The sequence below is a fragment of the Rana temporaria genome, chromosome 4 (assembly GCF_905171775.1).
Source record: "Rana temporaria chromosome 4, aRanTem1.1, whole genome shotgun sequence".
NCBI lineage: Eukaryota > Metazoa > Chordata > Amphibia > Anura > Ranidae > Rana > Rana temporaria.
This window is the reverse complement of record NC_053492.1, coordinates 481,399,178-481,424,714: the sequence shown is the minus strand read 5'-3', so window position 1 is coordinate 481,424,714 and position 25,537 is coordinate 481,399,178. Positions and strand designations below refer to the sequence as shown.

The following is a 25,537-nucleotide window of genomic DNA, read 5'->3' as shown; positions in this document are numbered from 1 at the left end:
TCCATCTTCTCTGTTTCCACCTCTCCTTCTCTTTCCTCATTGGTCCTCCTTCTTTGTTCTCACCTCTCCTTCTCTTTCCTCATTGGTCCTCCTCCATCTCCTCCTTTCCCACCTTTCCTTCTCTTTCCTCATTGGTCCTCCTCCATCTCCTCCTTTCCCACCTTTCCTTCTCTTTCCTCATTGGTCCTCCTCCTCCTTTGTTCTCACCTCTCCTTCTCTTTCCTCATTGGTCCTCCTCCTTCTCCTTTGTTCTCACCTCTCCTTCTCTTTCCTCATTGGTCCTCCTCCTCCTCCTTTGTTCTCACCTCTCCTTCTCTTTCCTCATTGGTCCTCCTCCTCCTTTGTTCTCACCTCTTCTCCTCTTTCCTCATTGGTTCTCCTCTGTTCTCACCTCTCCTCCTTCTCTTTCCTCATTGGTCCTCCTCCTTCTCCTCTGTTCTCACCTCTCCTTCTCTTTGCTCATTGGTCCTCCTCCATCTCCTCTGTTTCCACCTCTCCTTCTCTTTCCTCATTGGTCCTCCTCCTTCTCTTTCCTCATTGGTCCTCCTCCTTCTCACTTCTCCTTCTCTTTCCTCATTGTTCCTCCTCCATCTCCTCTGTTTCCACCTCTCCTTCTCTTTCCTCATTGGTCCTCCTCACCTCTCCTTCTCTTTCCTCATTGGTCCTCCTCCTTCTCACCTCTCCTTCTCTTTCCTCATTGGTCCTCCTTCTCACTTCTCCTTCTCTTTCCTCATTGGTCCTCCTCCATCTCCTCTGTCCTCACTTCTCCTTCTCTTTCCTCATTTGCCCTTGTAACGGGAGTGACTTTAGGGGCACAGGGTGAATGAGAACCCCACTATGGTCTGTGCTAGTCACATTTAATGCGGTCAGATATTGTATATATATATATTGTGTGTTGGCTGATGTATACTAGTAAGCTTGCTGTGATGAAAGGGGTGGGGTGTGATTGCATCCCACTGCTGCCACCAGTTGTAACGGAACCCCAAATGGGACAGGGGTTAAATCCGTTCACGATATTCCAATCCACATAGCAGACTTAATTACCACAATAGACAATGGAATGCAATCACACCCCACCCCTTTCATCACAGCAAGCTGACTAGTATACATCAACCAACACACAATATATACAATATATACAATATCTGACCGCATTAAATGTGACTAGCACAGACCATAGTGGGGTTCTCATTCACCCTGTGCCCCTAACGTGACTCCCGTTACAGCCCTCCTCACCTCTCCTTCTCTTTCCTCATTGGTCCTCCTCCTTCTCACCTCTCCTTCTCTTTCCTCATTGGTCCTCCTCCTTCTCACCTCTCCTTCTCTTTCCTCATTGGTCCTCCTCCTTCTCACCTCTCCTTCTCTTTCCTCATTGGTCCTTCTCCTCCTCACCTCTCCTTCTCTTTCCTCATTGGTCCTCCTCCTTCTCACCTCTCCTTCTCTTTCCTCATTGGTCCTTCTCCTTCTCACCTCTCCTTCTCTTTCCTCATTGGCCTCCTCCTTCTCACCTCTCCTTCTCTTTCCTCATTGGTCCTTCTCCTTCTCACCTCTCCTTCTCTTTCCTCATTGGTCCTCCTCCTTCTCACCTCTCCTTCTCTTTCCTCATTGGTCCTCCTCCCTCTTCTTCTGTTCTCACCTCTCCTTCTCTTTCCTCATTGGCCTCCTCCTTCTCACCTCTCCTTCTCTTTCCTCATTGGTCCTTCTCCTTCTCACCTCTCCTTCTCTTTCCTCATTGGCCTCCTCCTTCTCACCTCTCCTTCTCTTTCCTCATTGGTCCTTCTCCTTCTCACCTCTCCTTCTCTTTCCTCATTGGTCCTCCTCCTTCTCACCTCTCCTTCTCTTTCCTCATTGGTCCTCCTCCCTCTTCTTCTGTTCTCACCTCTCCTTCTCTTTCTTCATTGGCCTCCTCCTTCTCACCTCTCCTTCTCTTTTCTCATTGGTCCTTCTCCTTCTCACCTCTCCTTCTCTTTCCTCATTGGTCCTCCTCCTTCTCACCTCTCCTTCTCTTTCCTCATTGGTCCTCCTCCCTCTTCTTCTGTTCTCACCTCTTCTTCTCTTTCCTCATTGGCCTCCTCCTTCTCACCTCTCCTTCTCTTTCCCCATTGGTCCTCCTCCTTCTCACCTCTCCTTCTCTTTCCTCATTGGTCCTCCTCCCTCTTCTTCTGTTCTCACCTCTCCTTCTCTTTCCTCATTGGTCCTTCTCCTCCTCACCTCTCCTTCTTTTTCCTCATTGGTCCTTCTCCTCCTCACCTCTCCTTCTCTTTCCTCATTGGTCCTCCTCCTTCTCCTCTGTTCTCACCTCTCCTTCTCTTTCCTCATTGGTCCTTCTCCCTCTTCTTCTGTTCTCACCTCTCCTTCTCTTTCCTCATTGGTCCTCCTCCTTCTCACCTCTCCTTCTCTTTCCTCATTGGTCCTTCTCCTTCTCACCTCTCCTTCTCTTTCCTCATTGGTCCTTCTCACCTCTCCTTCTCTTTCCTCATTGGTCCTCCTCCTTCTCACCTCTCCTTCTCTTTCCTCATTGGTCCTCCTCCTTCTCACCTCTCCTTCTCTTTCCTCATTGGTCCTTCTCACCTCTCCTTCTCTTTCCTCATTGGTCCTCCTCCTCCTCACCTCTCCTTCTCTTTCCTCATTGGTCCTCCTCCTTCTCACCTCTCCTTCTCTTTCCTCATTGGTCCTTCTCCTCCTCACCTCTCCTTCTCTTTCCTCATTGGTCCTTCTCCTTCTCCTCTGTTCTCACCTCTCCTTCTCTTTCCTCATTGGTCCTTCTCCCTCTTCTTCTGTTCTCACCTCTCCTTCTCTTTCCTCATTGGTCCTTCTCCTTCTCACCTCTCCTTCTCTTTCCTCATTGGTCCTTCTCCTTCTCACCTCTCCTTCTCTTTCCTCATTGGTCCTTCTCACCTCTCCTTCTCTTTCCTCATTGGTCCTCCTCCCTCTTCTTCTGTTCTCACCTCTCCTTCTCTTTCCTCATTGGTCCTCCTCCTTCTCACCTCTCCTTCTCTTTCCTCCTTGGTCCTCCTCCTTCTCACCTCTCCTTCTCTTTCCTCATTGGTCCTCCTCCTTCTCCTCTCTTATTTTTTTGTGTTCTTCTCAATGCCGTTCTATTCCTCAGCTGATCTTTCTTTTTTGTGTTATTCTATTATTTATTTTCACTTCTCTACTTTACTTCCTAAATTTTCTATTTCGGTGTCTTTTCTTCTCCTCCTCCCCTTTTCTCAGCGCTGAAGAAGATTCTTGCCAGAAGTTTGTTCCTTTTATTGGGGTGAGTCCTCTTTACACAGAAACAAATCTGAATTCTGATTACAATGTATTATTTTATATTATTTATGGTGACAATCTTCTTATCCATTTGAGTTGCAGAATTCCCATCACATATACGATGTGTTCTTCTCTATAGAGGTGCGGAGATTATTTAGGGTGTTCTAGACATTCAGGGGGTTCAAGCGATCAGCTGACATACAGAACATCCGGAAAGTATTCACAGCACTTCACTTTTTCCACATTTTATGTTACAGCCTTATTCCAAAATGGATTCAATTAATTATTTTCCTCAAAATTCTACAAACATTCCCAATAATGACAACGTGAGAGAAGCTCAATACTTTGGTGAAGCTCCCTTGGCACCAATTACACCCTCCAGTATTTCTGAGTATGATGCTACAAGCTCGACACTCCTATTTCTGGGCAGTTTCTCCCATTCTTCTTTGTAGGACCTCTCCAGCTTCATCAGGTTGGATGGGGGGCGTCGGTGCACGGACATTTTCAGATCCAGTCTGAGATCCGGAGCGCTCTGGAGAAGGTTTTCATCAAGGATGTCTCTGTACATTGCTGCATTCATCTTTCCCTCGATCCTGACTAGTCTCCCAGTTCCTACCGCTTAAATACTTCCACAAAGCATGATGCTGCCACCACCATGCTTCACAGTAGGGATGGTATTGGTCAGGTGATGGGCGGGGCCTTTTTTCCTCCCGACATGACGCTCGCTGTAACAGGAGTGACTTTTGGGCACAGATTGAGCCAGGAGATGGGGTGGCAAGTGAATCATAATCCATGTTTGCAGGATGTCTGGAGATATCACAAGTTGTTGGCTATTCAATGTGGGGACACATTCTGTTAATTGCATCTACTCCTAGACATTTCATTGTCCCTTGTGTAAAGGTGTTATGTATGATAAATACTGTTTATGTGTGGAATGTACTTATCGGAGACAGAACGTCTGTCTGGGGATGTGGATTGGAAGGAGATCATTGTGTGATGGTGTTTTGTTTGAGTTCTGTTACTGAAGGAATGTGCAGTGATTAGATCATGATAATTATAGGCCGGCGCCGACATGTCTAGAATGTTTAGTAATTAGCTCAAAGAATGTGATTGAAGCCCCCCACGGTGTGATGTGTGGGTGGGGAGTTTGATTGTTCATGTGCCTTGAAAACTGTATAAAATCTCAGAGTGAACCATTAAAGTGAGCTACTTGACGCTTCAAAACATAGCCCCGTCTCGTTCTTGAAAGGGCATTCTATGGGACTATTATTCTGCTCTTTTTACAGCTGCACCTGACTCTCTCTCTCTCTGGATCTCGTGGATGGGATTATACCGGCTTCACTCGCATACAACAACTTGCCACTGATAAGGACGTCTCTCATCCCCAGACAGACGCTCTGTCTCCGACAAGTACATTCCACACATAAACAGTATTTAGCATACACAATTAGAGGTCTGGGAGCAGACCTGGATTAACACCTTTACACAAGGGACAATGAAATGTCTAGGAGTCGATGCAATCACAAGAATGTGTCCCCACATTGAATAGCCCAACAACTTGTGACATCTCCAGACATCTGCAAACATGGATTATGATTCACTTGCCACCCCATCTCCTGGCTCAATCTGTGCCCAAAAGTCACTCCTGTTACGCTCGCCATCCAGGCCAAAGAGTTCAATCTGTTTCATCAGACCCAAGAATTTTGTTTCTCATGATCTGAGAGTCCTTCTGATGTCTTTTGGTAAACTCTAGGCAGGCTGTCATGTGACTTTTACCGAGGAGTGGCTTCCGTCTGGCCACTCCTCCATACAGGTCTGATTGGTGGAGAGCTGCAGAGATGGTTGTTCTTCTGGAAGGTTCTCCTCTCTCCACAGAGAAACACTGGAGCTCAGAGTGACCATCGGGTTCTTGGTCACCTCCCCTCCCCCGATCGCTCAGTTTGGCCGGGTGGTTCCAAACTTCTTCCATTTTACGAATGATGGAGGCCACTGTGCTCATTGGTACCCTTCCTCCGATCTGTGCCTCCATACAATCCTGTCTCCGAGGTCTACAGACAATTCCTTGGTCTTCATGGCTTGGTTTGTGCTCTGACATGCACTGTTACCTGTGGGACCTTCTATAGACAGGGGTGTGCCTTCCCAATTATGTCCAATCATCTGAATTCACCACAGGTGGACTCCAATCAAGTTGTATAAACATCTCAAGGATGATCAGTGGAAACAGGAGGCACCTGAGCACAAATCTGAGTGTCATAGGAGGAGCCTTTGATACTTATGTACATGGGAGGAGCCTGTGATACTTATGTACATGGGAGGAGCCTGTGATACTTGTGTACATGGGAGGAGCCTGTGATACTTGTGTACATGGGAGGAGCCTGTGATACTTGTGTACATGGGAGGAGCCTGTGATACTTGTGTACATGGGAGGAGCCTGTGATACTTGTGTACATGGGAGGAGCCTGTGATTCTTGTGTACATGGGAGGAGCCTGTGATTCTTGTGTACATGGGAGGAGCCTGTGATACTTGTGTACATGGGAGGAGGCTGTGATGGGAGGAGCCTGTGATTCTTATGTACATAGGAGGAGCCTGTGATACTTGTGTACATGGGAGGAGCCTGTGATACTTGTGTACATGGGAGGAGCCTGTGATACTTGTGTACATGGGAGGAACCTGTGATTCTTGTGTACATGGGAGGAGCCTGTGATACTTGTGTACATGGGAGGAGGCTGTGATGGGAGGAGCCTGTGATTCTTATGTACATGGGAGGAGCCTGTGATACTTGTGTACATGGGAGGAGCCTGTGATACTTGTGTACATGGGAGGAGCCTGTGATACTTGTGTTCATGGGAGGAGCCTGTGATGGGAGGAGTCTGTGATACTTATGTACATGGGAGGAGTCTGTGATACTTGTGTACATGGGCGGAGTCTGTGATACTTGTGTACATGGGAGGAGCCTGTGATACTTGTGTACATGGGAGGAGCCTGTGATACTTGTGTACATGGGAGGAGCCTGTGATACTTGTGTACATGGGAGGAGCCTGTGATACTTGTGTACATGGGAGGAGCCTGTGATTCTTGTGTACATGGGAGGAGCCTGTGATACTTGTGTACATGGGAGGAGGCTGTGATGGGAGGAGCCTGTGATTCTTATGTACATGGGAGGAGCCTGTGATACTTGTGTACATGGGAGGAGCCTGTGATACTTGTGTTCATGGGAGGAGCCTGTGATGGGAGGAGTCTGTGATACTTATGTACATGGGAGGAGTCTGTGATACTTGTGTACATGGGCGGAGTCTGTGATACTTGTGTACATGGGAGGAGCCTGTGATACTTGTATACATGGGAGGAGTCTGTGATACTTGTGTACATGGGAGGAGCCTGTGATACTTGTGTACATGAGAGGAGCCCATGATACTTGTTTACATGGGAGGAGCCTGTGATACTTGTGTACATGGGAGGAGCCTGTGATATTTATGTACATGGGAGGAGTCTGTGATACTTGTTTACATGGGAGGAGCCTGTGATACTTATGTACATGGGCGGAGCCTGTGATTCTTATGTACATGGGAGGAGGCTGTGATTCTTGTGTACATGGGAGGAGCCTGTGATACTTGTGTACATGGGAGGAGCCTGTGATACTTGTGTACATGGGAGGAGCCTGTGATACTTGTGTACATGGGAGGAGCCTGTGATACTTGTGTACATGGGAGGAGCCTGTGATACTTGTGTACATGGGAGGAGCCTGTGATACTTGTGTACATGGGAGGAGCCTGTGATACTTGTGTACATGGGAGGAGCCTGTGATTCTTGTGTACATGGGAGGAGGCTGTGATGGGAGGAGCCTGTGATTCTTATGTACATGGGAGGAGCCTGTGATACTTGTGTACATGGGAGGAGCCTGTGATACTTGTGTACATGGGAGGAGCCTGTGATACTTGTGTACATGGGAGGAGGCTGTGATGGGAGGAGCCTGTGATTCTTATGTACATGGGAGGAGCCTGTGATACTTGTGTACATGGGAGGAGCCTGTGATACTTGTGTACATGGGAGGAGCCTGTGATACTTGTGTTCATGGGAGGAGCCTGTGATGGGAGGAGTCTGTGATACTTATGTACATGGGAGTAGTCTGTGATACTTGTGTACATGGGAGGAGCCTGTGATACTTGTGTACATGGGAGGAGCCTGTGATACTTGTGTACATGGGAGGAGCCTGTGATACTTGTGTACATGGGCGGAGTCTGTGATACTTGTGTACATGGGAGGAGCCTGTGATACTTGTGTACATGGGAGGAGCCTGTGATACTTGTGTACATGGGAGGAGCCTGTGATACTTGTGTACATGGGAGGAGCCTGTGATACTTGTGTACATGAGAGGAGCCTGTGATACTTATGTACATGGGAGGAGCCTGTGATACTTATGTACATGGGAGGAGCCTGTGATACTTGTGTACATGGGAGGAGCCTGTGATACTTGTGTACCATGGGAGGAGCCGGTGATGGGAGGTGTCTGTGATACTTATGTACATGGGCGGAGCCTGTGATTCTTATGTACATGGGCGGAACCTGTGATTCTTATGTACATATGAGGAGCCTGTGATACTTATGTACATGGGAGGAGTCTGTGATACTTATGTACATGGGAGGAGGCTGTGATGGGAGGAGCCTGTGATTCTTATGTACATGGGAGGAGTCTGTGATACTTATGTACATAGGCGGAGTCTGTGATACTTGTGTACATGGGAGGAGCCTGTGATGGGAGGAGTCGGTGATACTTATGTACATGGGAGGAGTCTGTGATGGGAGGAGTCTGTGATACTTATGTACATGGGCGGAGTTTGTGATACTTGTGTACATGGGAGGATCTTGTGATGGGAGGAGTCTGTGATACTTATGTACATGGGAGGAGTCTGTGATGGGAGGAGTCCGTGATACTTATGTACATGGGAGGAGTCTGTGATGGGAGGAGTCTGTGATACTTGTGTACATGGGAGGAGTCTGTGATGGGAGGAGTCTGGGATACTTGTGTACATGGGAGGAGTCTGTGATGGGAGGAGTCTGTGATGGGAGGAGTCTGGGATACTTGTGTACATGGGAGGAGTCTGTGATGGGAGGAGTCTGGGATACTTGTGTACATGGGAGGAGTCTGTGATGGGAGGAGTCTGTGATGGGAGGAGTCTGGGATACTTGTGTACATAGGATTTTTTCCTTTTTTATTTTTAATAAATTTGCAAAGATTTCAATCTTCTCTCTCGTTGTAATTTTGGGGGATGTTTGTAGAATTTTGAGGGAAATAATGAATTTTCTCCATTTTGGAATGAAGGCCGTAACATAACAAAATGTGGAGAAAGTGAAGCTCTGTGAATCTCTCCGGATGTTCTGTACCGAGTTTACCAAAAAGGGAGAAGTGGGGTGTAAATAATTGTACATGGATACATTCTGAGTGAATATTATTCGCAGAACGGTGGAGTGTGGCCTCTGATAATTTAGAACTGGCCTCAGGTGATACATAGAGATAAAACCTACAGAAGTTGTACCTGTTCATCTGCAGCCATCTTTCCCTTTCAGTCATTGAAATTGCAGAATTTACACGGGATCTCTCAGCTCTGACAAGCAGGGGGCGGGGTGCTGAAGTTATACTCTGTGAGGAGAGATCTGAAAGCTGATTGGGAGGGAGAGCACACCCCCCCCTTCATACAGCACACATGAACAGATCTGAGGCTGTCAATCCCTCCCCCATCACCTTTTTATCTTTTGGTGTCAGGAAAACTTGTCAGGAGTGACTTGTACAGATCGCAGAGGAAGAAGGCAGCAGACAGAAATGACACTCAGTGCTCTGGACTGAGACAAGTACACACAATAGAGGGATGTGCTTTGTTCATATTTTATGTCTGAGGATTACAATCACTTTGAGAGCGCACAATCTTTAGTGTTTCCTAATTGCTGCTTAGAAAATCAAAGTAGGAAATGATCCCATTTGTCCCTGCCTGACCTCAATGGGAAACCCTCAGATTCTGGCCCAGATCCACACCCCGTGGTGCCGCCTCTTCTGGAAATCCACACCCCGTGGTGCCGCCTCTTCTGGAAATCCACACCCCGTGGTGCCGCCTCTTCTGGAAATCCACACCCCGTGGTGCCGCCTCTTCTGGAAATCCACACCCCGTGGTGCCGCCTCTTCTGGAAATCCACACCCCGTGGTGCCACCTCTTCTGGAAATCCACACCCATGAAAAGTTCTTGTCTGAAGGTCGGTCACGTCGTCGTTGGCCTTCATTACCAGGAACAAGCCATTGGGGCTGAGTACATATAACCCTCGGGTGCAGATAATGTGCCCATGGAACCCCCAGTCCCGGCACAGGGTGTTGCCTCCCCAAGCTGTCCATCCTCTGCCCAGCATGCAGCCATTATAGAACGTAACGGGAGGGGATTCCACACTCCAGAATAAAAGCCAAACTTTACATTTTTCTTCATACATCGGGAATAAAAGGCAAGATCACCCAAGCCTCGGCCTGACTCTAGCAAGCTCGTTGCCGAGCGAAATGCGTCAGTAGCAGAGGTTCGGGTGACCGTGTCTTCTACACCAAATAGATCCATAAATATACACACCCACTTCGGAGCGGATCACCCCACAAGAAATTCTCCTCCGCTACCCTCTAGACTTGAGCCGGACTTTGTAACCGTTATTGACGCTCTCTACCCAACTTACCGCCGCTCCATGTTTAGCCAAATAATCTCCGACCAATTCAAATCAATTCACTCAATAAACATATTGTAATATAATGACTTCTGTCCATCAGAATCCTTGTTCCTTCTGTTCATCTCTCACCTCATTGTGCCTGACCCCATCTGTCCTCCTCCCCCTCCTCCATGATGTCTTGGGCTGAGGGCGCCCACATGGACGATGATTTGGGGTCCTCACATTATAGTCACCGAGTTTCATATATAGACTCTTGAGGAATATTGTCCCTGGAAGGGCTTTTCATTTGAGTCCTCGATGTTCTACATGGAAGAGACCAGAAATATCCACCAAACTTGAGGGCCACCTGGTTTGTTCTAATAAAATGATCGATTGTGAGAAGTGATGGGAGGCGGTGCCGATCTTCATTACACTCCAGGCTCCACTATAGATGAGTTCTCACTGTCCGCTCCACTTCATCCATCCCAAGTCACTGTGCCGCGTCCTCTCCGTATTCTTCTAGGGTCTGTGTCCTGAAATATAATATATGTTTGTCTTGTATTGTCACAGGTTGTGAAGGTTGGGATTGTGGAGCAACCACTGCTGGCTTCTGGTGAGTTTACTGACCACACCGGGTAAGGAATAGATATAGCCCTGCCATCCAACGTATGCATACCTGAGGGTTCCATGACCATATGGAGGGATGGGGGCCACAGGTGAGGGTTCTGTAATGACTCCCAATGTCCAGAAGGCCTACACTATCTCACTATTCATATTTAGGTGGATTCAGGTAGAGTGGATTAAACTTGCGGCGGCGTAGCTTAGCGTGTTTAGGCTATGCCGCCGTAAGTTAGCTAGGCAAGTACATGATTCTCAAAGTACTTGCCTGCTAAGTTACGGCGGCGTAGCCTACTGTAAAGCGGGCGTAAGGGCGCCTAATTCAATTGTGTGTAAGGGGGCGTGTTTTATGTTAATGGGGCTTGACCTTACGTTTTTTTTCCAACTGTGCATGTGCCGGGCGCCTACATTTCCCAGTGTGCATTGCGGCTAAGTACGCCGCACGGGCCTATTGATTTCGACTTACGCAAACGACGTAAAAATTTAGAATTTTGACGCGGGAACGGCGGCCATACTTAACATTTGCAACGCACCTGGGGCCAGCTCTAACTGTCTGCGGCCTATCTCTAAGTAAACGACGTAAATGTACTGCGTCGGCGGGCGTACGTTCGTGAATCGGCATATCTACTAATTTACATATTCTACGCCGACCGCAATGGAAGCGCCACCTAGCGGCCAGCTCAAAATTGCAACCTAAGATAGGACGGCGCAAGCCTAAAGCAGGCGCCTAATTCAAATGTGTGTAAGGGGGCGTGTTTTATGCTAATGGGGCTTGACCTTACGTTTTTTTTATCTTAGATATGTTTAAGCGTATCTCTGTTTGAGAATACACTTAATCATAAGTCGGTGTAGATTCGGAGTTAGGTCGGCTTATCTACTGATATCTACTGATAAGCCGGCCTAACTCTTTCTGAATCCACCTATTCGGCTCAAACCTTCACTGGTTCTTTTTTTAAAGACTCCACCCGGTGCCAAAAACACACATAAAGAGTGACACAAAACGTGCAACGGGTCCTCCACTAAGGACCTGACCCTGATCCCCCGGGTGTTACACTGTCCTCCACTAAGAAGGACCTGACCCTGATCCCCCGGGTGTTACACTGTCCTCCACTAAGAAGGACCTGACCCTGATCCCCCGGGTGTTACACTGTCCTCTACTAAGAAGGACCTGACCCTGATCCCCCGGGTGTTACACTGTCCTCCACTAAGAAGGACCTGACCCTGATCCCCCGGGTGTTACACTGTCCTCCACTAAGAAGGACCTGACCCTGATCCCCCGGGTGTTACACTGTCCTCTACTAAGAAGGACCTGACCCTGATCCCCCGGGTGTTACACTGTCCTCCACTAAGAAGGACCTGACCCTGATCCCCCGGGTGTTACACTGTCCTCCACTAAGAAGGACCTTTCCCTGATCCCCCGGGTGTTACACTGTCCTCTACTAAGAAGGACCCGACCCTGATCCCCCGGGTGTTACACTGTCCTCCACTAAGAAGGACCTGACCCTGATCCCCCGGGTGTTACACTGTCCTCCACTAAGAAGGACCTGACCCTGATCCCCCGGGTGTTACACTGTCCTCCACTAAGAAGGACCTGACCCTGATCCCCCGGGTGTTACACTGTCCTCTACTAAGAAGGACCTGACCCTGATCCCCCGGGTGTTACACTGTCCTCTACTAAGAAGGACCTTCCCCTGATCCCCCGGGTGTTACACTGTCCTCCACTAAGAAGGACCTGACCCTGATCCCCCGGGTGTTACACTGTCCTCCACTAAGAAGGACCTGACCCTGATCCCCCGGGTGTTACACTGTCCTCCACTAAGAAGGACCTGACCCTGATCCCCCGGGTGTTACACTGTCCTCCACTAAGAAGGACCTGACCCTGATCCCCCGGGTGTTACACTGTCCTCCACTAAGAAGGACCTGACCCTGATCCCCCGGGTGTTACACTGTCCTCCACTAAGAAGGACCTGACCCTGATCCCCCGGGTGTTACACTGTCCTCTACTAAGAAGGACCTGACCCTGATCCCCCGGGTGTTACACTGTCCTCTACTAAGAAGGACCTGACCCTGATCCCCCGGGTGTTACACTGTCCTCCACTAAGAAGGACCTGACCCTGATCCCCCGGGTGTTACACTGTCCTCCACTAAGAAGGACCTGACCCTGATCCCCCGGGTGTTACACTGTCCTCTACTAAGAAGGACCTTCCCCTGATCCCCGGGTGTTACACTGTCCTCCACTAAGAAGGACCTGACCCTGATCCCCCGGGTGTTACACTGTCCTCTACTAAGAAGGACCTTCCCCTGATCCCCCGGGTGTTACACTGTCCTCCACTAAGAAGGACCTGACCCTGATCCCCCGGGTGTTACACTGTCCTCCACTAAGAAGGACCCGACCCTGATCCCCCGGGTGTTACACTGTCCTCTACTAAGAAGGACCTTACCCTGATCCCCGGGTGTTACACTGTCCTCTACTAAGAAGGACCTGACCCTGATCCCCCGGGTGTTACACTGTCCTCCACTAAGAAGGACCTGACCCTGATCCCCCGGGTGTTACACTGTCCTCCACTAAGAAGGACCTGACCCTGATCCCCCGGGTGTTACACTGTCCTCCACTAAGAAGGACCTGACCCTGATCCCCCGGGTGTTACACTGTCCTCTACTAAGAAGGACCCGACCCTGATCCCCCGGGTGTTACACTGTCCTCTACTAAGAAGGACCTTACCCTGATCCCCCGGGTGTTACACTGTCCTCCACTAAGAAGGACCTGACCCTGATCCCCGGGTGTTACACTGTCCTCTACTAAGAAGGACCTGACCCTGATCCCCCGGGGCGTTAGGCTTCGACGGGGACTGAGGTACTTCACATGGTCCATGTGACTGAAGCCAGATGGACCCCTTTCACTGGAGGGTCTGCCGAAACAGACCCACCCAAGTACTCAGTGGGGCTCCCCCGAAGGGACGAACCAAGCCAGAAGGCCATGTCTACCCCCTCCCAAGACGTTCAGGGCAGGTCCGAGGATCCGCACCCTACTAATTACACTGACAGACGTGGAACACATTCAGCAAAAAAGAGACAAACACGGGATAAATAAAGAGGAAGTGGGGAGAAGGAAGGTGGGAGAAGGGAGGTGGGAGAAGGAAGGTGGGGGAAGTGAAAGTGGCCATTGTGCAATACAATGGCCGGCCCTTCGGCCCGGAACCTTCACTGGTTCTTCTGCTTTCCATAATGGAACGCTTGACTCAACTGACCTCACTACCTACCCTCACAACATGGTGCCCATTACGTGTTTCTTGTAGGACATGACACTGAACTATGGTGGGAAGGATTATTCTGTCCCCATAGAGAAGAAGTTCCTTTGGTCTCCAGACTTTTCATGTGAATGAGTTTCTGTTCTCGGTTTCTTCTCTCTGCAGTGGATTCGGATGAGGCTTCTGTCTGCAGCCCGTCACTCCTGAATTCCTCTTCTTCTCCTGGAGCCAACACTTCTGTCACTAAAGAAGCGACCGGCACCCCTCCTCCATCACCCTCAGTCAGCAGTGGCCTGTCTAATGCCGGGTGAGACGCTCTAAATTCTGACCGGGTTCTCTCTTCCCCAACGCTGTCCTGAATGGGACATATAGTGAACGGAATGTATATTGCCACTAAAAAGAGACACACGGGTCCCCAAAAAATCATTTATTTATGATGGAAAATACAATTTTACCACCTGACATCCTCCTCCGCAACGTGATTGGTGAGATAATGTACATGACCATGGAGTCCTCCATATACTAACCTGCTTTTCTCTGTCTCTCCCCCTTCCCAATATTTCCCTGCCCCCCCCCCCCTCCATCGTTGGTGGTCTCAGGGCTTTGTCTTCAGGCCTGGAGGTGATGGGGCTCCAGGTGGATTACTGGCAGTGGCAGGGGACGGATCGCAGGAAAGATGGAGACAGGAGAGACACGGCCACTAAAAACACAATAAAGGGGAATTTCCGTTCACTGCAAGTCAGCCGTCTCCCCCCACCCGGAGAAAACAACTTGCCCCTCGGCATGGCCATGACCATTGTCACCCAGGAGAAGAACAAGAAAGGTGAGTGCTGGAAGATGTCCCTGTACCTTGTGTGCAGTCATTTCCTGTGATCCCGCCATGTGAAGCTCATCATGTCCTCCCACCATCATCAATCAGATCTACGCTGGGGATAAAGACGTCCACACAGACGGAGGGGTCTATGGAATGCTATGGGAAGGAGGTGGGAGGGGTCTATGGAATGGAGGTGGGAGGGGTCTATGGAATACTATGGGGAGGAGGTGGGAGGGGTCTATGGAATGCTATGGGAAGGAGGTGGGAGGGGTCTATGGAATACTATGGGAAGGAGGTGGGAGGGGTCTATGGAATACTATGGGAAGGAGATGGGAGGGGTCTATGGAATACTATGGGAAGGAGGTGGGAGGGGTCTATGGAATACTATGGGAAGGAGGTGGGAGGGGTCTATGGAATACTATGGGGAGGAGGTGGGAGGGGTCTATGGAATGGAGGTGGGAGGGGGTCTATGGAATACTATGGGAAGGAGGTGGGAGGGGTCTATGGAATACTATGGGAAGGAGGTGGGAGGGGTCTATGGAATGGAGGTGGGAGGGGTCTATGGAATACTATGGGGAGGAGGTGGGAGGGGTCTATGGAATGCTATGGGAAGGAGGTGGGAGGGGTCTATGGAATGGAGGTGGGAGGGGTCTATGGAATACTATGGGAAGGAGGTGGGAGGGGTCTATGGAATGGAGGTGGGAGGGGTCTATGGAATGGAGGTGGGAGGGGTCTATGGAATGCTATGGGAAAGAGGTGGGAGGGGTATAGGGAATACTATTGGAAGGAGGTGGGAGGGGTCTATTGAATACTATGGGAAGGAGGTGGGAGGGGGTCTATGAATGCTATGGGAAGGAGGTGGGAGGGGTATAGGGAATACTATGGGAGGAGGTGGGAGGGGTCTATGGAATACTATGGGAAGGAGGTGGGAGGGGTCTATGGAATACTATGGGAAGGAGGTGGGAGGGGTCTATGGAATGCTATGGGAAGGAGGTGGGAGGGGTCTATGGAATACTATGGGAAGGAGGTGGGAGGGGTCTATGGAATGCTATGGGAAGGAGGTGGGAGGGGTCTATGGAATACTATGGGAAGGAGTCTATGGAATGCTATGGGAAGGAGTTGGGTGGGGTTTATGTTATGCTATGGGAAGGAGGTGGGAGGGGTCTATGGAATACTATGGGAAGGAGGTGGGAGGGGTATAGGGAATACTATGGGAAGGAGGTGGGAGGGGTCTATGGAATACTATGGGAAGGAGTCTATGGAATGCTATGGGAAGGAGTTGGGTGGGATTTATGTTATGCTATGGGAAGGAGGTGGGAGGGGTCTATGGAATACTATGGGAAGGAGGTGGGAGGGGTCTTTGGAATACTATGGGAAGGGTCTATGGAATACTATAGGAAGGAGGTGGGAGGGGTCTATGGAATACTAAGGGAAGGAGGTGGGAGGGGTCTATGGAATACTATGGGAAGGAGGTGGGAGGGGTCTATGGAATGCTATGGGAAGGAGGTGGGAGGGGTCTATGGGAAGGAGGTGGGAGGGGTCTATGGAATGCTATGGGAAGGAGGTGGGAGGGGGTCTATGGAATACTATGGGAAGGAGGTGGGAGGGGTATAGGGAATACTATGGGAAGGAGGTGGGAGGGGTCTATGGAATGCTATGGGAAGGAGGTGGGAGGGGTCTATGGAATGCTATGGGAAGGAGGTGGGAGGGGTATAGGGAATACTATGGGAAGGAGGTGGGAGGGGTCTTTGGAATACTATGGGAAGGGTCTATGGAATACTATGGGAAGGAGGTGGGGGGGGTCTATGGAATACTATGGGGAGGAGGTGGGAGGGGTCTATGGAATACTATGGAAGGAGGTGGGAGGGGGTCTATGGAATGCTATGGGAAGGGGGGGGAGGGGGTCTATGGAATGCTATGGGAAGGAGGTGGGAGGGGTCTATGGAATGCTATGGGAAGGAGGTGGGAGGGGTCTATGGAATACTATGGGAAGGAGTCTATGGAATACTATGGGAAGGAGGTGGGAGGGGTCTATGGAATACTATGGGAAGGAGGTGGGAGGGGTCTATGGAATGCTATGGGAAGGAGGTGGGAGGGGTCTATGGAATGCTATTGGAAGGAGGTGGGAGGGGTCTATTGAATACTATGGGAAGGAGGTGGGAGGGGTCTATGGAATGCTATGGGAAGGAGTTGGGTGGGGTTTATGTTATGCTATGGGAAGGAGGTGGGAGGGGTCTATGGAATGCTATGGGAAGGAGGTGGGAGGGGTATAGGGAATACTATGGGAAGGAGGTGGGAGGGGTCTATGGAATGCTATGGGAAGGAGGTGGGAGGGGTCTATGGAATGCTATGGGAAGGAGGTGGGAGGGGTCTATGGAATACTATGGGAAGGAGTCTATGGAATGCTATGGGAAGGAGTTGGGTGGGGTTTATGTTATGCTATGGGAAGGAGGTGGGAGGGGTCTATGGAATACTATGGAAGGAGGTGGGAGGGGTCTATGGAATGCTATGGGAAGGAGGTGGGAGGGGTCTATGGAATACTATGGGAGGGGTCTATGGAATGCTATGGGAAGGAGGTGGGAGGGGTCTATGGAATTCTATGGGAAGGAGGTGGGAGGGGTCTATGGAATACGACGCAAAGGAGGTGGGAGGAGGTCTTTGGAATACTATGGTGGGAGGTGTCTTTGGAATACTACGAAAAGGAGTTGGGGAGGGGTCTATGAATAAAATGGAAGGAGGTAGGAGGGGGGTCTATGGTGTACGACGCAAAGGAGGTGGGAGGAGGTCTTTGGAATACTATGGTGGGAGAAGTCTATGGAATATGACAAAAAGGAGGTGGAGAAGTCTATGGAATATGACAAAAAGGAGGTGGGAGGGTCTTTGGAATACTAAGGTGGGAGGAGTCTATGGAATACTACAAAAAAGGAGTTGGGAGGGTTCTATGGAATAAAACGGGAATGAGGTGGGAGGAGTCTATGGAATAAAATGGGAGGGGTCTGTATATATTCCATAGACCCCCCTTCATTTCACCTTTCACTGCTGCTTCCTCATCTGTGGTGGGGGAGGGGGGTAGGAAACCCTGAAAGATGAAGAGCTACCTGAACAACACGGTAGAGATGAAAGATCGCCAGGGTGCGGCACACTTTTATTTTCCCCAGTAATGAAGGCCTGAAGAGTGCAGGGCCAGGAGTAAGACTGACCATAGATTCTTCTTCTTTTATCAAGCAGTAGGCCGATGGAAAAATGAGTGAATTCCCCATCCAGACAAGGAATCCTCCCCGCTGGCGCATTATTCTGGCAGTACGACCCGTAGAGAAGAATTTCCCAACATTCCGTTCCACAATCTTTAGGTTAGGGTTAGCGGGAACAGTCATAGATGGATTGAAATCCGTCCAGTCCGGCTGAACCAATCAAATGTCAGTCCATCTATGACCAGCTTTAGTAATTCAGAGTTCAGCAGCTTGTAGAGTTCAGTAATAAGTCACCCAGAATTCCGGGGCTAATAAATAACGCAGAGTTCAGAGAACACAAGTAATGCAGGGGTCAGGAGTACCATAAGGTCCCAGGCAGCTCAGAGCTGTCACTGTGGCCCTTGGAAAGCACAGGGGCCCCACACACTTCTCATTACTCCCCCCTCCCAAGTCACTTTCATCATGGAGAAAAACCACCACCCAGCGAGAGGAGAATCCTGGGGGGAGGGGGGCAGATAAAGGGGAGAACCTGTACTGGGTACCATTCAAAGCCGTCCCTTTTAATAAAGATCTTATGAAAGGATCCTACAAAAGGGATTAGAAGAGAACTCAGGCCGACCCAAAGGACCCCCTCCCCCGGCCAAGTGCCACCCAAAATCCTTTCCCCAAAGAAGCCCCCCATTCTTTTATCACACATACCTAGAATGTCCTCTTCTTTTTCCCAGAATCCTCCTTTACCAACAATCCCTTCCCTCTGCTACCTTACCCATAATTCTCTGCCCTATTACCTTCATTTGAATCATCCCTTACCCACAATTCTCTTTGTTCTCCTTACCCATAATCCTCTGTCCCAATCTTCTCCCCTTGTTACCCACAGTCCTGGCTCCCAGAATCCCCCCTCCCCCATTCAGTCTATGTGTTGTGTTTGACCCCCATGTTCCATGTTCTCTCCCCTCCCTTACCCACAATTCTTTTCTCTTTGTTCTCCTTACCCATAATCCTCTGTCCCAATCTTCTCCCCTTGTTACCCACAGTCCTGGCTCCCAGAATCCCCCCTCCCCCATTCAGTCTATGTGTTCTGTTTGACCCCCATGTTCCATGTTCTCTCCCCTCTCCTTAGTCATGTTCCTCAGTAAGAAGCCCAAAGAGAAGGAAGCTGAATCTCGCAGTCAGGTCATTGAGGGGATCAGCCGCCTCATTTGTACAGCCAAGAACCAGAACACTATGCTGCGAGGTGAGTGGCCGATATTGATGTGGCGTCATGTCGGTGTCATTGGTGATCTGATCTCATTATTGTTCTTTGCAGTCACCATAGACGGGGTGGAGTGGAACGATGTCAAGTTTTTCCAGCTGGCTGCTCAGTGGCCAACTCATGTCAAGCAGTTCCCTGTGGGCGTATTTGGTCATGTGAAGATGTGATGTCATCATCGGAGAGGAAGATCAATCACTGTGTTTTCCCTTCCTGAGTCAGTGACTTCAAGTAGGGAGTTGTGTAGTTTTTATGGTCACTTTTCCTACAAAATGAAGATATTTTGAAATATGTGTGTAAAAAAGACTGTGCCGTCTCCGTGAATGTATTACTACTAGAACCCCACATAGCACTTTGTTTTCACAATATCCTGAAAAGCAGCGAATTCGCCTCAGTGATCTTCCCTTTTCCAAAAACGAGAAAAGAGCGTCGTCCGTTTCCCCGTCTGGTTCCAGAAGGGAGTGTCGTCCATTTCCCCGTCTGGTTCTAGAAGGGAGCGTCGTCCTTTTCCCCGTCTGGTTCCAGAAGGGAGTGTCGTCCATTTCCCTGTCCGGTTCTAGAAGGAAGCGTTGTCCGTTTCCCCGTCCGGTTCCAGAAGGGAGCGTTGTCCATTTCCCTGTCTGGTTCTAGAAGGGAGCGTCGTCCATTTCCCCGTCTGGTTCCAGAAGGGAGTGTCGTCCATTTCCCCGTCTGGTTCCAGAAGGGAGCGTCGTCCATTTCCCCGACTGGTTCCAGAAGGGAGCGTTGTCCGTTTCCCCGTCTGGTTCCAGAAGGGAGTGTCGTCCATTTCCCTGTCCGGTTCTAGAAGGGAGCGTTGTCCGTTTCCCCGTCCGGTTCCAGAAGGGAGCGTTGTCCATTTCCCTGTCTGGTTCTAGAAGGGAGCGTTGTCCGTTTCCCTGTCTGGTTCTAGAAGGGAGCGTCGTCCATTTCCCCGTCTGGTTCCAGAAGGGAGCGTCGTCCATTTCCCCGTCTGGTTCCAGAAGGGAGCGTCGTCCATTTCCCCGTCTGGTTCCAGAAGGGAGCGTCGTCCATTTCCCTGTCTGGTTCCAGAAGGGAGCGTCGTCCGTTTCCCCGTCCGGTTCCAGAAGGGAGCGTTGTCCGTTTCCCCGTCCGGTTCCAGAAGGGAGCGTCGTCCGTTTGCCCCAGCTGGTTCTAGAAGGGAGCGTCGTCCATTTCCCCGTCTGGTTCCAGAAGGGAGCGTTGTCCATTCCCCCGTCTGGTTCCAGAAGAGAGCGTCGTCCGTTTCCCCGTCTGGTTCCAGAAGGGAGCGTTGTCCGTTTCCCCGTCTGGTTCCAGAAGGGAGCGTCGTCCATTCCCCCGTCTGGTTCCAGAAGGGAGCGTCGTCCATTCCCCCGTCTGGTTCCAGAAGGGAGCGTTGTCCGTTTCCCGGTCCGGTTCTAGAAGTGAGCGTTGTCCGTTTCCCCGTCTGGTTCCAGAAGGGAGCGTTGTCCGTTTCCCGGTCCGGTTCTAGAAGTGAGCGTCGTCCATTTATCTTCTACATATCTCTGGAAAAGCATCGTTCATTGCACTGCTGGCGGGAGATTCTCTCATTTCTCACCATTACCATTCAGGAAAAATGTATAAATGAGGAAGAGGCGGGGATTTCCCTCTTCCACTTCAGCAATTGTTCCAATAAATATGTCTGTTCCTGATTTGTTAACTTAATGTAAATGACACTAATAGGGGGCTTTGGGGTTCCATCACTTCTTAGAGTCTGAATATTGCACCATGTGACAAAAAGAGAAGACGGGAGACCTCAGAATAGAGCCGTATGGAAGAGAAGGTGGGAGACCCCAGAATAGAGAAGGCGGGAGACCCCAGAATAGAGAAGGCGGGAGACCTCAGAATGGAGAAGGCGGGAGACCTCAGAATAGAGCCGTATGGAGTAGAGAAGGTGGGAGACCTCAGAATAGAGCCGTATGGAGTAGAGAAGGTGGGAGACCTCAGAATAGAGCCGTATGGAGTAGAGAAGGTGGGAGACCTCAGAATAGAGCCGTATGGAGTAGAGAAGGTGGGAGACCCCCAGAATGGAGCCGTATGGAGTAGAGAAGGTGGGAGACCTCAGAATAAAGCCGTATGGAGTAGAGGTGGGAGACCCCAGAATAGAGAAGGCGGGAGATCTCAGAATAGAGCCGTATGGAATAGAGAAGGCGGGAGATCTCAGAATAGAGCCGTATGGAATAGAGAAGGCGGGAGACCCCAGAATGGAGCCGTATGGAGTAGACAAGGCGGGAGACCCCAGAATAGAGCCATATGGTATAGAGAAGGTGGGAGACTCCAGAATGGAGCCATATGGGGGGGGGGGGGGCCTCATCTTCTCTGTAGACTTTCTGTGAAATGTGATGTCATTTATTGTTGATGGGAATCTGATACTTTGACGAATAAACTGAGGTGTAGTCAGGAGAGTCTCGTTATTTTGTGATCTTCGCCACACTTCCCCCAGTTGGGAATCTCGTTATTTTATTGTAAAATAATATTTTTAGACCTGATGACCAGTTAACAACCGCCCTATAGACGATATACGTCTACAAGGCGGTTGCTTGGGGCGCGCACACGGGAATGTCCGTGACCGCCGGGTCCGGAGGACCCGCCGCATCACGGTAAACCGCCGCTAATATCGACGGTTTACCACGTGATCGCTCCATCCAATGACGGAGCGATCACTAGTAAACAAACCCTCCCCTCTCTGTACCGAACGGTACAGTGTGAGAGGAGAGGGGGAGGGATCGGATGGCAGCACGAGTGCTGTGGGCTGGATCTGTGACACATGCAGTCACAGATCCAGCCAGCCATCCATCCCTGCCCCATACTCCGCAATACCCCACAATACTCTGCAATACCCCACAATACTCTGCAACGTCGCCTATGGGGATTTTTAAGTAGCAAAGTTTGGCGCCATTCCACGAGTGTGTGCAATTTTGAAGGGTGACATGTTGGGTATCTATTTACTAAGCGTAACTTCATCTTTCACATTTATGCACAAGAATGAAGAAAAAATACAAAATTTGCTAAATGTTATAATTTATAAACAAAAAAATTTTTTTTTTTTTACAGAATTTTCAGTCTTTTTTCTCTTATAGCGCAAAAAATAAAAAACCCAACATGATTAAATACCACCAAAAGAAAGCTCTATTTGTGTGAAAAAAAGGACGAAAATTTCATTTGGGTACAGTGTTGTATGACTGAGTAATTGTCATTCAAATTGTAAGAGCACCGAAAGCTGAAAATTGGTCTGGTTATTAAGGGGGTTTACGTGCCCAGTGGTTAAAGGAGTTGTAAAGGCAAAAGGTGCATTCTATGCGTCATTAAGATAAAAAGCCCCTCCCCCCTCACACTCACCTGAGCCCCCTCTCTATCCAGTGATTTTGACGAGTGTCTCAGCCGTCCAAAGCTCTCCCTCCCGATTGGCTGAGACACAGCAGCGGTGTCATTGGCTCCCACTGCTGCCAATCAAAGGCAATTAGCCAATCAGGTGAGATTAAAGATCTCCGCCCATCGTCTGTGGAATGGAAATCTGTTCCTGAAGGAATTCATGTAATCCAGCCGTTCTCACCTGGGGCCCCTCTGGGGGTAGACGAGGATTTCCAGGGATTCCCCCAGAGGCTGCTGGGGGTCCCTCTAGAGCCGGGGGAGTGAATTACATTTCAAGGAGGTCCGGTAACTAAAAAAAAATTCCACCCGAGGTCTGTGCCATGAAGCAAGCCGCGTTCCAGACCCCAGAATAGAGAAGGCGGGAGACCCCAGAATAGAGAAGGCGGGAGACCCCAGAATAGAGGAGGCGGGAGACCTCAGAATAGAGGAGGCGGGAGACCCCAGAATAGAGAAGACGGGAGACCCCAGAATAGAGAAGGCGGGAGACCCCAGAATAGAGAAGGCGGGAGACCCCAGAATAGAGAAAGCGGGAGACCCCAGAATAGAGAAAGCGGGAGACCCCAGAATAGAGAAGGCGGGAGACCCCAGAATAGAGAAGGCGGGGGACCCCAGAATAGAGAAGGCGGGGGACCCCAGAATAGAGAAGGCGGGAGACCCCAGAATAGAGAAGGCGGGAGACCCCAGAATAGAGAAGGCGGGGGACCCCAGAATAGAGAAGGCGGGAGACCCCAGAATAGAGAAGGCGGGAGACCCCAGAATAGAGAAGGCGGGAGACCCCAGAATAGAGAAAGCGGGAGACCCCAGAATAGAGAAAGCGGGAGACCCCAGAATAGAGAAGGCGGGAGACCCCAGAATAGAGAAGGCGGGGGACCCCAGAATAGAGAAGGCGGGAGACCCCAGAATAGAGAAGGCGGGAGACCCCAGAATAGAGAAGGCGGGGGACCCCCAGAGGCGTCTATAGGGGGGGGCCAGAGGGGGCCCTGACCCCCCCAACATTATGCTGTGCCCCACCATGTGCCCCCCCAAAAAAAAAAAAAAATTTTTTTATTTTTTGCTTTTTTTTTTTTTTTTGGGCCGCCGCTGGAGTTACAGTCTCTCCTGAGAGGGAGAGCGTCCCCAGTCAGCTCTGCGGGGCATTCCTCCCCCCTCCCTCTGCTCGCTGACACTGCATAATGCGAGCGTTCACACAACCACAGCCGCCCGATCTGCTCCTTCCCCTGCATCCTCATTGGCACGGAGAAGAGCGAGTTGCAGAAAGGACTCCATGAGCACTGTGGGGGAGGGGGGCCCAAGCTTTCATCTCAGTTACTGAAAAAACAGACTGATTTCTCCCGTCCTTAGGACAGCCTGTAAATTCCGAGAGTGGTGACTGCAAGCTGAGCCAAGTGTCAGTCTATGACACTCTTTTACAGCCCAGTGAGTCTAGCCACCCCCTCTCACATACGAGCAGGGAGGAATAAAGCTCCTCCTCCTTCTCCTTTCAGTCCCGCCCACACTAGCTCGGTGTGCTGTATCTGAAGAGAGGGGATGTGTGTTCAGGAAATATGAAAATCAGCAGCATGTGTGTGAATGATGCCTGAGATTCTAGCCTGGACCGTGGGTATGTGTGTGCACTGCAGACTAAAGTACACTGTAATCACTGAACTGCATTATCTCTATCCCTTCTCTCCACCATCTGTCTCCCTCCCCCTCTCCTGTTCTTTCAAGACATTCACAATTTACTTTCTGTAACGGTCACCACCGTTTACGATATTCCAATCCATCGCCCCACGACAGGTTATCCGACAGTCCGACAGACATCAGACACGACCCATTTCATTTCCCAGAATAAACGAGACAAAACAAGCTCTGGTACTGGCTCCAAAATGAATGAATGAATCCTTTAATGGTAACTTAGCTTTGTTATATACAGTACAAGCATGTTACAGTTAATCACAGGGACAAAGACACACTCCACCCACACATCACACAATGGGGGGGCTTCATACACATTCTTTTAGATAATAACATTCCGATGAGTTAATTACTACTTATTACCCAGACGGTCTGGCTCCACATTTAGAGGGGTTAATTACTACAGCTTGACAAGTCACATTCCACATCTTAACAGTGTCATTAGCATACACAATGAACAGGTCTTAGGAGCAGACCTAATTAGCACAATGGACACAAAACAGTATTAGCATCACACAAAGGAATGTCTAGGAGCAGACTCAATTAACACCTCAAAAGCATGTGTCCCCCCCCCATTGAATGAAAACACTCTATTGACCTGTCGGAGTCAGACTTTAACAACTTGTAATATTTCAAGATATCCTGCAATACATGAATTATCAGTAATGTCCCATCTCATGTAATTTATAATTATCATTTCTTAGTCACCCTATGCCCAAAAGGGCATAGTGACGCTGGCACAGGAGTAAACCCCATCCTTCAAAAGTCTCTGGGTGTCACGGGCCATTCTGTTACACTTTCACTTTCAGTTAGGCAGGTAATATACAATGCAAATTTTTTTCCTACATCCACAGATTGCAGGAAAGAAACTTGCATGATTCCCCCATCAACACAAACAGTGCTGACGGGAATATCCCTCCTGCCCAGCAATTGTATTCTATACAGCAACCACTGGTGATAATCATAAGAGAATCTGCTCATTAATGGTTCAAATCTCAGCCAGTTCCTGCTGAACCAGCTGAGATTTAAACTGTCTATGGCTGGTCTTAGCTCTTAGGCAGCCCATACATTAATCACTTGTTTTCATTCAACTATTAGGTTGAATAAAAAAAAAAAAAGAAATGATCCAATTCCCCCATCTACACATTATAGGTGGATGGGGTAATCGTCCCAGTGTGGACCAGTGCTGGAACAACCAGAGTTACTGTCCTGTCCCGGCTATTCACAGCGCTGGTCTCTGTCTCCATAGCAGCGGCGGCAGGACATTGGAACCCAGAGCTGGTTACTTTATGGGGCTGATGTACAGGAGGGCCAGCACTATTTGTTGTTAGAGATGGGCTGGGCATGTTCAAAATTCCACATGCCAGAGCCTGCCAGGAAGCCCACACTGCACAGCGCTAATCACAGGCAGTGAGACATTTCCCGGTCCGCAGCTGCACAGAT

General features: G+C 49.7%; 1 protein-coding gene across 1 annotated transcript in view; it reads left to right on the top strand.

Moving 5' to 3' along the window:
- Nucleotides 1-19,677, top strand: part of LOC120935803 (phosphofurin acidic cluster sorting protein 2-like) — a 133,183-nt gene extending 113,506 nt beyond the window's left edge. The window contains 6 exon segments of the mRNA XM_040347865.1: nt 3,217-3,259; nt 10,499-10,541; nt 13,960-14,101; nt 14,394-14,617; nt 18,920-19,033; nt 19,106-19,677. Coding sequence (XP_040203799.1) covers nt 3,217-3,259; nt 10,499-10,541; nt 13,960-14,101; nt 14,394-14,617; nt 18,920-19,033; nt 19,106-19,218 — 679 coding nt within the window. The 3' untranslated portion in view covers nt 19,219-19,677.
- The last annotated feature ends 5,860 nt before the right edge of the window (nt 19,678-25,537 follow it).